The sequence below is a fragment of the Ursus arctos genome, unplaced genomic scaffold (assembly GCF_023065955.2).
Source record: "Ursus arctos isolate Adak ecotype North America unplaced genomic scaffold, UrsArc2.0 scaffold_17, whole genome shotgun sequence".
Lineage (NCBI taxonomy): Eukaryota > Metazoa > Chordata > Mammalia > Carnivora > Ursidae > Ursus > Ursus arctos.
Genome location: NW_026622841.1, coordinates 15,166,628 through 15,180,163, shown reverse-complemented (window position 1 = coordinate 15,180,163; position 13,536 = coordinate 15,166,628). Strand labels below are relative to the sequence as shown.

Sequence of the window (13,536 nt, the reverse complement as noted above, 5' to 3'; positions counted from 1 at the left end):
ACTTGTGTCAATGAACACTTCCATTTTAGCCCTATTGTTTTAGGTGAAAATAAGACCCCCATGTGGAATAAGTAGAGAGATGTGATGTCTCAAAGAATAAGGTTAGAGGTAGGGCAAAGTGAAAATGCGTAGATTTTTCCTTTCAATATTGGTAGTAAATAACTAATAACTATATAGCTAACAGGTAAAAGTTACATCCAGGCTACAAATATCAACATTTTATAAATCGTCCAGTGTAAACAATATCACACACAAAATTACTCTGAAGCCTTGCTTTCTTCTTGAATGAAAGGAGTTAGTGAAAATATGAATAATGCATATTATTTTAAATGAAATCTTCAGGATATTGTGGCATTTATATGAAATTTGCATTCTTTGTTTTGAATGGGGCCATTTTGAAACTTTGGTATTACAAACGAAATGCATTTTGAATTGAGGGGGGAAACTTTTTGTAAATAAGATTTTTAGCATTAGTGGTTTTTTTCTTCAAATGGAGTAATGGCCAAATTTATTGTTACATTTTCATTTTTTAATTATAGGCAGTGGTTGTTTGAATTTAACAGTGAAATTTCTTTCACTGTTTAAAATGTTAGATTTAGAGTGGAGGAGTTAAGATGGCGGAGGAGTAGGGGACCCCTTTTTCAGCCGGTCCCCTGAGTCGAGCTGGATAGGTACCAGACCAGCCTAAATAACCACTGAATCAGCCTGAGATGCAGGATGATGCATCTGGATCTCTACAAATGAACATCTCCAGTGCTGAGTATTGAGGTTCGAAGAGGGGAGCTGTAAACCGTGCACGGATATCGGAAGATAAAAGGAAGGGGGAGGGAGCCGCCGCGTTTGGGCTCTGGGAAGCGGCAGCCACCTGCACGGGGGAGCGGGCGGACTCACAGAGGGCACCCGCGAGAGAGCGGACTGAGACCGGTGAGCCGTGAACGCGCGCCACCAGGCATCTCCCGGAACACCGGAATCCCGGTGTGCTCACGGGATCCAGACTGAGACCGGGAACTCCCGGAGCGCGCGCAGGGCGCCTGGCGGCTGGCGGGCCACCTGCACGGGGGAGCGGGCGGGCTCGCGGTCGGCACCCGCGAAACAGCAGACTGAGACCCTGAACCGGGTGCGCGCGCCACCAGGCTTCTCACGAAACTCCGGAATCGAGGTGTGCTCACCGGGCATAGACTGAGACCGGGAGACCCGGGAGCGCGCGGGGCGGCTGGCGGCTGGCGGCATTAGAAACACAAAGGACAGAGACACGCCGGCCCTGGAAGTGAGGGCAGGGACGCCGAGTTGGTGCGCACATCCCGGGATGCTGCAGGGTTGAGCAGCACCAACAGTAACAGAGTTAAAGTGGCCAGAACATCAGTGGAGAAAGGGCCGCAATCCCTCTGTTCTGCGACAATGCAGCCTCTGCTGCTCTGACCCTCAGAAGAGGCATAGCTGGCCGCCAGGGAAAGCCGCCAGAGAACAAAAGCCTGGAAATACCGGCCCAGAGAGCGCCCATCCCCATCCTCCCTTGCAGGGGACACGGAGACTCTACCCAAACAGGGCTGCCTGAGTATCGGCGCGGCAGGCCCCTCCCCCAGAACACAGAAGGCAGGCTGAAAAATCAAGAAGCCCACAACCGGAGGCGCCTGGGTGGCGCCGTCATTGAGCGCCTGTCTTCGGCTTAGGGCGTGATCCCAGCGTTCCGGAAAGGAGTCCCTCATCGGGCTCCTCCGCTGGGAGCCTGCTTCTTCCTCTCCCACTCCCCTGCTTCTGTTCCGTTCTTGCTGTCTGTCTCCCTCTCTCAGATAAGTAAATAAATAAAATCTTTAAAGAAGAAGCCCACATCTCTAAGATCCCTATAAAACAAGGGGCACGGCCTGGGACCCAGTCAATAATTTTGGGCTCTGGAAACCCCGCAACCTCTCTTCATAAGAATGACAAGAAGGAGAAGCCCCCCCCCCAGCAAAGAAAAGACAGTGAGTCAGTGGCCTCTGCCACAGAAGTAACGGATATGGATGTAACCAAATTATCAGAAATGGAATTCAGAGTAACAATGGTCAAGATAATGAGTAGACTTGAAAAAAGTATTCAGGAAAATATTACTGAGAATATACAATCCCTAAGGGTGGAAATGAGAGCGAATTTGACAGAAATTAAAAATTCTATGAGCCAAATGCAGGCAAAACTAGAGGCTCTGACGGCCAGGGTCACGGAAGCGGAGGAAAGGGTTAGTGAATTGGAGGATGGGTTAATAGAGGAAAAAATAAAAATAGAAGATGGTCTTAAGAAAATCCACGCCCACGAATGTTGGCTACGGGAGATTACTGACTCAACGAAACAATCCAATGTTAGAATCATCGGCATCCCCAAGGGGGTGGAGAAAAACAGAGGTCTAGAAGAGATATTTGAACAAATTGTAGCTGAAAACTTCCCTAATCTAGCAAGGGAAACAAAAATTTGTGTCCAAGAGGCAGAGAGGACCCCTCCCAAGCTCAACCATGACAGACCTACACCACGTCACGTCATAGTGCAATTCGCAAATATGAGATCCAAGGAAACAGTATTGAAAGCGGCCAGGGCAAAGAAATTTCTCACGTACCAAGGCAAAGGCATCAGAATTACATCAGACCTGTCTACACAGACCTGGAATGAGAGAAAGGGTTGGGGGAGCATTTTTAAAGCTCTTTCAGAGAAAAACATGCAGCCAAGGATCCTTTATCCAGCAAGGCTGTCATTCAGAATTGATGGAGAAATAAAGACATTTCAGAATCGACAGTCACTAGCCAATTTCGTAACCACGAAACCAGCCCTACAGGAGGTATTACGGGGGGTTCTATAAAAGTAAAAAGGCCCCAAGAGTGATACAAAACAGAAAGTCACAGCCAATACAAACAAAGACTTTACTGACAACATGGCAGAATTAAAAGCATATCTCTCAGTACTCAGCCTGAACATTAATGGTTTAAATTCTGGCTTCAAACGCCACAGGGTTGCAGATTGGATAAAAAGAAATGACCCATCCATTTGCTGTCTACAAGAGACTCATTTCGAACCCAAAGATGCGTTCAGACTGAGAGTAAGGGGATGGAGTACCATCTTTCACGCAAATGGACCTCAAAAGAAAGCTGGGGTAGCAATTCTCATATCAGATAAATTGGATTTTAAACTACAGACTATAGTTAGAGATGCAGAAGGGCACTATATTATTCTTAAAGGAAGTATTCAACAAGTGGAGATGACAATTATAAATATATATGCCCCCAACAGGGGAGCAGCAAGATACACAAGCCAACTCTTAACCAGAATAAAGAGACATATAGATAAAAATACATTAATAGTAGGGGACCTCAACACTCCACTCTCAGAAATAGACAGAACACCCTGGCAAAAACTAAGCAAAGAATCAAAGGCTTTGAATGCCATACTCGACGAGTTGGACCTCTTAGATATATATAGAACACTACACCCCAGAACCAAAGAATACTCATTCTATTCTAATGCCCATGGAACATTTTTAAGAATAGACCATGTTCTGGGACACAAAACAGGTCTCAGCCGATACGAAAAGATTGAAATTATCCCCTGCATATTCTCAGACCACAACGCTCTGAAATTGGAACTCAACCACAAGGAAAAATTTGGAAGAAACTCAAACACTTGGAGACTAAGAACCGTCCTGCTCAGGAATGACTCGATAAACCAGGAAATCAAAAATCAAATCAAACAATTTATGGAGACCAATAAGAATGAAAATACAACAGTCCAAAGCCTATGGGATACTGCAAAGGCAGTCCTAAGGGGGAAATACATAGCCATCCAAGCCTCACTCAAAAGAATAGAAAAATCTAAAATGCAGTTTTTATATTCTCACCTCAAGAAGCTGGAACAGCAACAGAGGGACAGGCCTAATCCACGCACGAGGAAGCAGTTGACCAAAATTAAAGCTGAAATCAATCAAGCAGAAACCAGAAGTACAGTAGAGCAGATCAACAGGACTAGAAGCTGGTTCTTGGAGAGAATCAATAAAATTGACAGACCACTGGCAAGACTTATCCAAAAGAAAAGAGAAAGGACCCAGATTATTAAAATTATGAATGAAAAAGGAGAGGTCACGACGAACACCATTGAAATTGGAAGGATTATTAGAAATTTTTATCAACAGCTATATGCCAATAAACTAAGCAATCTGGAAGAGATGGAATCCTTCCTGGAAACCTATAAACTACCAAGATTGAAAAAGGAAGAAATTGATTTCTTAAACAGGCCAATTAATTATGAAGAAATTGAGTCAGTGATAAACAACCTTCCAAATAACAAAACTCCAGGCCCGGACGGTTTTCCTGGGGAATTCTACCAAACATTCAAAGAAGAAATAATACCTATTCTCCTAAAGCTATTTCAAAAAATAGAAACAGAAGGAAAGCTACCAAACTCATTCTATGAGGCCAATATTACCTTGATCCCCAAACCAGGCAAAGACCCCCTCAAAAAGGAGAATTACAGACCGATTTCCCTAATGAATATGGACGCCAAAATCCTCAACAAGATACTTGCTAATAGAATCCAAAAGTTCATTAAAAGGATTATCCACCACGATCAAGTGAGATTCATACCTGGGATGCAAGCGTGGTTCAATATTCGCAAATCAATCAGCGTGATACATCATACCAACAAGAAAAGACTCAAGAACCATATGATCCTCTCAATCGATGCCGAAAAAGCATTTGACAAAATACAGCATCCTTTCCTGATTAAAACCCTTCAGAGTGTAGGAATAGAAGGTACATTTCTCAATCTCATAAAAGCCATCTATGAAAAGCCTACTGCAAATATTATTCTCAATGGGGAAAAGCTGGAAGCCTTTCCCTTAAGATCAGGAACACGACAAGGATGCCCACTCTCGCCACTATTATTCAACATAGTACTAGAAGTCCTTGCAACAGCAATCAGACAACAAAAAGGGATCAAAGGTATTCAAATCGGCAAAGAAGAAGTCAAAATGTCTCTTCGCAGACGACATGATACTCTATATGGAAAACCCAAAAGAAGCCACTCCCAAACTATTAGAAGTTATAGAGCAATTCAGTAACGTGGCGGGATACAAAATCAATGCTCAGAAATCAGTTGCATTTCTGTACACGAATAACGAGAACGAAGAAAGAGAAATCAGGGAATCCATCCCATTTACAATAGCACCAAAAACCATACGTTACCTTGGAATTAACTTAACCAGAGACGTAAAGGACCTTTATTCTAGAAACTATAAATCACTCTTAAAAGACATTGAGGAAGACATAAAAAGATGGAAAGATATTCCATGCTCATGGATCGGAAGAATTAACATAGTTAAAATGTCCATGCTACCCAGAGCAATCTACACTTTCAATGCTATCCCAATCAAAATACCGAGAACGTTTTTCAAAGAACTGGAACAAATAGTCCTTAAATTTGTATGGAACCAGAAAAGACCCCGAATCTCCAAGGAACTGTTGAAAAGGAAAAACAAAGCTGGGGGCATCACAATGCCGGATTTCGAGCTGTACTACAAAGCTGTGATCACAAAGACAGCATGGTACTGGCACAAAAACAGACACATAGACCAATGGAACAGAATAGAGAGCCCAGAAATGGACCCTCGGCTCTTTGGGCAACTAATATTTGATAAAGCAGGAAAAAACATCCGGTGGGAAAAAGACAGTCTCTTCAATAAATGGTGCTGGGAAAATTGGACAGCTACATGCAAAAGAATGAAACTTGAGCACTATCTCACACCATACACAAAAATAAACTCCAAATGGATGAAAGACCTCGATGTGAGACAGGAATCCATCAAAATTCTAGAGGAGAACATAGGCAGCAACCTCTACGACATCAGCCAAAGCAACCTTTTTCATGACACATCCCCAAAGGCAAGAGAAACAAAAGATAAAATGAATTTATGGGACTTCATCAAGATTAAAAGTTTCTGCACATCCAAGGAAACAGTCAGAAAAACTAAGAGGCAGCCCACGGAATGGGAGAATATATTTGCAAATGACACTACAGATAAAGGACTGGTATCCAAGATCTACAAAGAACTTCTCAAACTCAATACACGAGAAACAAATAAACAAATCAAAAAATGGGCAGAAGATATGAACAGACACTTTTCCAATGAAGACATACAAATGGCTAACAGACACATGAAAAAATGTTCAAAATCATTAGCCATCAAGGAAATTCAAATCAAAACCACACTGAGATACCACCTTACGCCAGTTAGAATGGCAAAAATAGACAGGGCAAGAAACAACAATTGTTGGAGAGGATGTGGAGAAAGGGGATCCCTCCTACATTGTTGGTGGGAATGCAAGTTGGTACAGCCACTCTGGAAAACCGTGTGGAGGTCCCTTAAAAAGTTAAAAATTGAGCTACCCTATGATCCAGCCATTGCACTACTGGGTGTTTACCCCAAAGATACAGACGTAGTGAAGAGAAGGGCCATATGCACCCCAATGTTCATAGCAGCAATGTCCACAATAGCTAAATCGTGGAAGGAGCCGAGATGCCCTGCAACAGATGACTGGATTAAGAAGTTGTGGTCCATATATACAATGGAATATTACTCAGCAATCAGAAGAATGAGTTCTCAACATTTGCTACAACATGGACGGCACTGGAGGAGATAATGCTTAGTGAAATAAGTCAAGCAGAGAAAGACAACTATCATATGATTTCTCTCATCTATGGAACATAAGAACTAGAATGATCAGTAGGGGAAGAAAGGGATAAAGAAAGGGGGGGTAATCAGAAGGGGGAATGAAACATGAGAGACTATGGACTATGAGAAACAAACTGAGGGCTACAGAGGGGAGGGGGGTGGGGGAATGGGATAGACCGGTGATGGGTAGTAAGGAGGGCATGTATTGCATGGTGCACTGGGTGTTATACACAACTAATGAATCATCGAGCCTTACATCGAAAACCGGGGATGTACTGTATGGTGACTAACATAATATAATAAAAAATCATTATTAATAAAAAAAAATAAAAAAAAAATAAAAAATAAAAAATAAAATGTTAGATTTAGGGGCGCCTGGGTGGCACAGCGGTTAAGCGTCTGCCTTCGGCTCAGGGCGTGATCCCGGCGTTCTGGGATCGAGCCCCACGTCAGGCTCTTCCGCTATGAGCCTGCTTCTTCCTCTCCCATTCCCCCTGCTTGTGTTCCCTCTCTCGCTGGCTGTCTCTATCTCTGTCGAATAAATAAATAAATAAATCTTAAAAAAAATAAAATAAAATAAAATAAAATGTTAGATTTAGAAATCAAACCATAATACATTTGCAGCTGAGCCCCATATAAAACCTCACCAAATAGTTCACTGATTGAGTCGCTGAAATTTTCCTCTTGGCTCTCTGTACCTGTGGGGCTTCCAGGTGCCTCTCGGCAGTGAAAGCACCACTAATAATTGTAAACTTTGATTATTAATTTCATTAACCTAGGGCCAAATTCAACCACGACTATCACAAATCAAAGCTCTCCCCCCTCCAAAGTGGCAGCATTAAATTATGCTAGGAATCCTTTATTTGTTCCATGCAAATGTAACTTTTGCATGTTCCCTCTCACTAAGTACATTACAAAATAAATGCATTATATTCATTAAATTTTCATGTAATATTGAATACATGCAAAGGAGTATTTGTTGTCTAAGTCGTGAAGTATAATATTAAATTATACTTATCCCACACAAGCATTAGAACGTTACTGAATCCATTGAAACTTTGTGTGTTTTCCTACCAACTCCACCCACTACCTCCCCTGACTTTTTGGAAATGTTCCAAATGTCTTTATATTTAAAATAATAAACATAGAGATTTACTCTTACTTGCTTTTCTTGTTAGAAATAAGTGAAATACTGAAAACACATTTGAGTGGATTCCTGCCTCTCCTGCTAGGGAAGTGAGGCTATCCAAATCTGTACTACTGTTTAACATCTTCTAAAATCTAAACTCTGATAAAACTATAAGCGTAACTTGAATGATCATTACAGTGGAGGTACCTATAGTGACAGGTTCTATGCTAGATCCTTTAAACCAATTATCTAATTTTACATTAATATTTATCATTAACCATATGAGATGATAGATATTATTATAATACTTCAGACTGTAGATGTTTAGCAAAGTTAAGTGACTTGCCCAAAGTTCTAGAGCTGGTAAATCTGGGATTTGAACCCAGTATGCCTTTAGTCTAAACCCTATGTTCTTTCTACTCTCATGCACTTAGCTTTGATCAATATGTGATGAGCCAATAACTGAGCATCAAGACGTGAGTGTAATTTCATTATTTGCAGTATTTTTCAAGGGTGTACCTTTAATATCGTGCCGTCAGCTTAGATAATGTTTCTTTTTGTGCGTGTGTTACCACTTAAACTTGTGGCATAAAGTTTAATGAGTGTCAATTAATCTTTGAAGAAATGGGCTAATTGGTTATTGCATGTTTGGCACATTATCTTTCTAATTAGCCTTTTTCGGTACTGAATGAGACACTGCAAAATTTAAAACAATTAACATTGTTGGTGATAACAAATTATCCTTTTAACAGGTATGCCCATGTATCCAGTATGTTTAAATACATCAATTTATGCAAAACAGTCCATCAAAATCAAGGAAATTATGAAATGTGATTTAAGAAAAGATATATAGTTAAGCGTAAGGCTGAGATTTTATTGATTATATTGAGTCTGAAAAAAGAACGAAACTAGTAAATCTTCATTCATGCATGGGTTTATGCATTTATTTTGCATTTTAAAAATAATAATAATTACCATTTTTGAGTGCCTATATATATTGAGCACCGTTCTGTAGAACTTGACAACCTTGATCTTATAATTGCCTTTTATCCTTCTAAGATTCCCATCAGACGGGTATTATTATGTACATTTAACAATGAGAAAACCAACTTCAGTGAAAATTTACAGCTAAATATGGTGTAACCAGGATTCAATCCTAGAATTTCTTTATGACTGGGAAGCGGTACTCGTCTATAGAAGAAGGTTCCTGAAATTTGGTTCAGGGAAATCTGGGTGGGGACTCAGGAGCTGGGTCTCAGGTTTTGGTGCTGCCACTGATTATGCATGTGACATTGAGCAATCCCTCTTAGTCGGCGTAGAAGGTTGGGTGAGATGATCTGTGAGATCTGTTCCCAGTGGTACTTTCTTTAGTTTGTATCATACTAAATATTCTGTTCTGTGTATTCCTTGTAGCATAAAACAAAGTTAATACTTATTCACATGTTATTAAATAATTCTTCAAAGATGTTTTTTAGTAATTTCAAAATATTCAGTGTGGACAACAGAGACTTTTGAAGCAGGTGGGGGCAGGGGACTATTAAGAGCTTTGGACATAGTGTCTGAGTGTTAGGCTAGCTGCTACGTGGGCAGAAACCTTGTACCTTTTCATGCAAGTTATGGTGATCACTGTACAACTTTTTAAGTCAACTGCAAGTCTTGAAAATCACTCATTTCACCAATGAAAAATAATTTCTCATATACCTGATACTTATTAATTGAACTTTCCAGTGAAAATTACAATAAAGGTATCTGATGCTGCTTTCACATCTGGAGTGTATATTCCTTACCGGTATTTGAATTATGCTTCAGATGTATGTTCTTTATCAACATAATTCAAATACTAACTGCTCACCCTTAACAAAATGTTAAAGGATGGACACATACATTACAGTATTTATGCTGAGGTTTTTCAGAGTAAATTCCCACTTCTTGACATGGTATTAAAAACTTCTGTCCACACAAAAGTGTTTATAGCAGTTTTATTTATAATTGCCAAAATCTGGAAGCAACCAAGACATTCTTCAGTAGATAAATGGATAAGCTGTGTTACATCCATACAATTGAATATGATTCAGCACAAAAAGAAATGGGCTACCAAACCACGAGAAGACATGGAGGAATCTTAAATGCATATTACCAAGTGAGAGAAACCAATCTGAGAAGGTTATATACTGTATGATTCCAACTATGTGACATGCTGGAAAAGACAAAATTGTGGAGACAGTAAAAGGATCAGTGGTTACCAGGGGTTAGGGATGAAGGAGGGATACATAGGTGGGGCACAGAGGATTTCTAAGGCAGTGAAACTATATAATGTAATGGTGGGTACATATCATTATGCAATTATCAAAACACATAAATTATACAATATCAGGGGTGAACTCTAATGTGAACTATCCACTTTGGGTGGTAATGATATGTCCCTCTGGAGGAATCTTGGTTTTACTGGAGAATGAGGGAGTAACATACTAGAGGGATGTTTAAAGAACAGGAAAATGAGTAAGGAGTCTTAACTCTTAGAGAAACTGAAGCCTAATGTTGTGCCCTGGGCACACAGAGGAGACTGGTGGGGCAGGCAGGTTCATGACTAACACTCACCCCAGCTCCGTAAACAGCCCCAAGAGCAGGTGTAGAAGTGAAGACAAAGGAGCCGGATTTCTTTTCCATGGGAGAAGTGGGCTGGTTCTCAATGGACCAAGCAGCATTTGAGATGACGCTTGAAGGAGAGATAGATTAGACAGCCACCACTAAGATGGGGCATGCTTAGAGCTCTGTCTTCCATATCTCCAGTCCCTGGGACCTCTCAAACTCACTATGTGTGAGAATGGACAGGAATAGTAGCAAAGACAAAAACACCATCTGTGTCCTGCTACAGCTTTGGGTTCTGACTGCTTGAGCAGTCTGTGTTTACATCCTCACACTTATTTTTGCATCAAAATAGAGGAATCATAGTGAATCAAGTACCACCTTTCATTTGTAAACTTGGACTTCACCATTCTACTTTTAAGTAATTTCCCACAGGAATACTGAAAGTTTCTCAGGACTTGTCAATATATAAAACATTTATATTTGATTTAAGAAATACCTTTGCATGTGATCTCTGCCCATAAGCACTTGAAGACAATATAAATTAAAGCAAAGGATAGTTTATTGGTAACCCTCAGCCTACTATATTTTCTCTCTCTTAATATTCAAGTATCTGTAAATTGGAAAGTACAGATTTTATTGCTCGGTGGCCAAATCTGTGGGGCGATTTTGGAAGAAAACAAATATTTACTTTCCAAAATGTGGTTGTGGAAGGCTGATTTACATGACGATGTCCTCGGGGGATTCAGGGAGTCCGTCCTTCCTGCTCATCATGTACCAGCATCAGAGGCTCCCTTATTTTAGATATTTACACATATGGCATGGCTATATGTGTGCTATAGATTTGGTTTGCAAAGGTACAAGCCTTGACAATGAATATTTAAACTCCAGTGCAGAAAATAAGCAGTAAATCAACAGCCAGTCACTGTCATATGAAGAGTGAAAGAACCCTGCTGAGTGTGTAGTTCTTTAGAGATCAGAAGCCTTCTCTCAGGGCACCCCCACCCCCATTTCTGGACATTTCAGCAGACACTGGGTCCCTGGTTAAAGGGATGGAAAGACCTTATTCTCTGATTTTATTAATGATGGTTGGAAATAGTTTGGTATCAGGAAGTTCAGCTTTAATCCCTATAACTGCTGTCTCCCTCTACCCCAAACTGAATTGTCTTTGTGGGACATCAGACTGTTTGCTTGGGCAAATTAATCTCTTTGTCTTTGAGAGACAGACATAGTTTTATGTCTCAGAATCTTGGAGTTGTTGTTTTTTTTTTTTTTTTAAGCTGTTTTTCTCTCAACAGGAGCTTCATTTCTATGTCTACACAGGGAGAATGAACACATCTTATTACTTAAAATTTCAGTTGATTGTTTTAATGACCAAGTATCTATTCATCAGTATTTCTCCCCGAATGCTGCAATCAAATCTCTACATTTCAGTGTTAAATAGTGTAATAGAAGAAGCCACTTATTAGCATATATTTAATGATTCTGTGATTTCTATGTTCCTAAAACAAGCAAAGTATCAAATCCTTGTGAATAACAAGAAACATTGTTAAGCTTTTAGTAAGAGCTTTTTTCTCGTCTCTAAATTCATAGTGCCTACAACCTCTAAATGCATTAACACTGTACAGCCAAAAAGTAGCATGACATTAGAAATGTACAGAGACTGGGCATTTTTTTCATATCAAAACTTAAATTTATGCAATAGATATTCTCAACTCATGCCTTACACAGAAGCAGCAGCTATTGTCGAAACACACTGTTCAGGTTGTGTGAGAATGAAGAAGTCTCTCATGCATGTTTTTAGTACCTCCTTGGTCCCCGTTTAATATCTGCTAGACAAATCACAAAGGCCGCCTAGGGGATAGCAACAGATGATCTCTTTGAAGGTCTTCCTCAGTTCTTGGCTCCGGAGTGCATAAATTAGAGGGTCGATGATGGAATTACACATGATCAGGATGAGATACAAGTTGAAGTGAGACATGAAACACACACAGTATGGATTCTGGGGACAAGAGATGTAGAATATTAAGTGGAGGAAGAATGGGGCCCAGCAGACAACAAAGACCCCGATCAGTATGGTCAAGGTAATCGCACCCTTCATGTTGGCACCTTGGCGGATGGTGCCAGTGCCTGGGAGGACCGCGATTCTCTTAATGTGCAGTCTGGCCATGAGGAACATGTGGACATAGAGAGAAGCCATGAGAGCCAGCATGGTGAAGAACATGGTGATGAGGCAGATGATCACAGCACTACTGTCCGAGTAAATGATGAACAGAATGCCCGAAACTGTGCAAGCTGCCCAGATACAACTTATGATGATCCCAACCCGCCTAACCGTCATGATGTTATGGTACTGGAGAGCATAAAAGATAGTAAAGTACCTGTCCACTGCAATTGAAAGCAGGCTGCAAATCGATGCAAGCAAGGAGCTACAGATCACCGAGTCAATGACATTATCAATATTAACTGTGAAACTCTGCGCGTCCGTATCAGTACTATTTAACAGGGTGATGACAATGGTTTCTGAGCCGTTCGAAACGCTCACCAACATATCAGCCACAGCCAGGCTACAGATGAAAAAGTACATGGGTGAATGCAGATTCTTGTTCTTGGCTATTGCCACAATCACCAGAATATTCTCCAACAAGCTTATGACACCCAGAGTCACAAACACCTCAGGGGAGACAAAAAGTTGCTCATAGCACCCTCCATCAGAGTAGCCTTTTCCAAGGGACTCACTGGCATTGGCGTGCTGTCCGTAGGTGCTGCGGTTCCAGAAGTGGAGGGAAGTGTGCATCCCATGGTGGAGCGTGGAGTTCATCCTGCACCAAGTGGACGCAGATCCCCTTGGCACTGATTCGATCTCTTGGGTCAGGTAGCCTCAGTGATTTTCTCCGCGTCTTTGTCTGAAAGTTCTGAGGCTAAAACTGGCATGCCTGTTGTAAGTAAATGTCACATGCTCCGAAGGCTGGAAAGGGAGCTTTTCCTGTCTTCCAGGTACAGCTGTGATCACCTTCACTTTAAAAGCTTAGGCTTCTGAAATGCTCATTCTCAGTTCAGTCTGCTCTTTGCTTTTTTGTCCTCACTCCTGCCTTAACTTTAGTCTTAGACATTCAGTCAGGTCTTTTCAAAATAA

The 13,536-nt window shown here is 41.0% G+C and overlaps 1 protein-coding gene across 1 annotated transcript; it reads right to left on the bottom strand.

Annotated features, from left to right (window-relative positions):
• Positions 1 to 12,222: 12,222 nt before the first annotated feature.
• MC4R (melanocortin 4 receptor) lies at positions 12,223 to 13,221 on the bottom strand. The gene has a single exon (XM_044383202.1). It carries the CDS (start codon positions 13,219 to 13,221, stop codon positions 12,223 to 12,225), a length of 999 nt encoding a protein of 332 aa, XP_044239137.1.
• Between the last annotated feature and the right edge of the window lie 315 nt (positions 13,222 to 13,536).

Coding starts and splice junctions, on each gene's coding strand:
- MC4R (XM_044383202.1), bottom strand. CDS start 13,221: ATGAACTCCACGCTCCACCATGGGATGCACACTTCCCTCCACTTCTGG.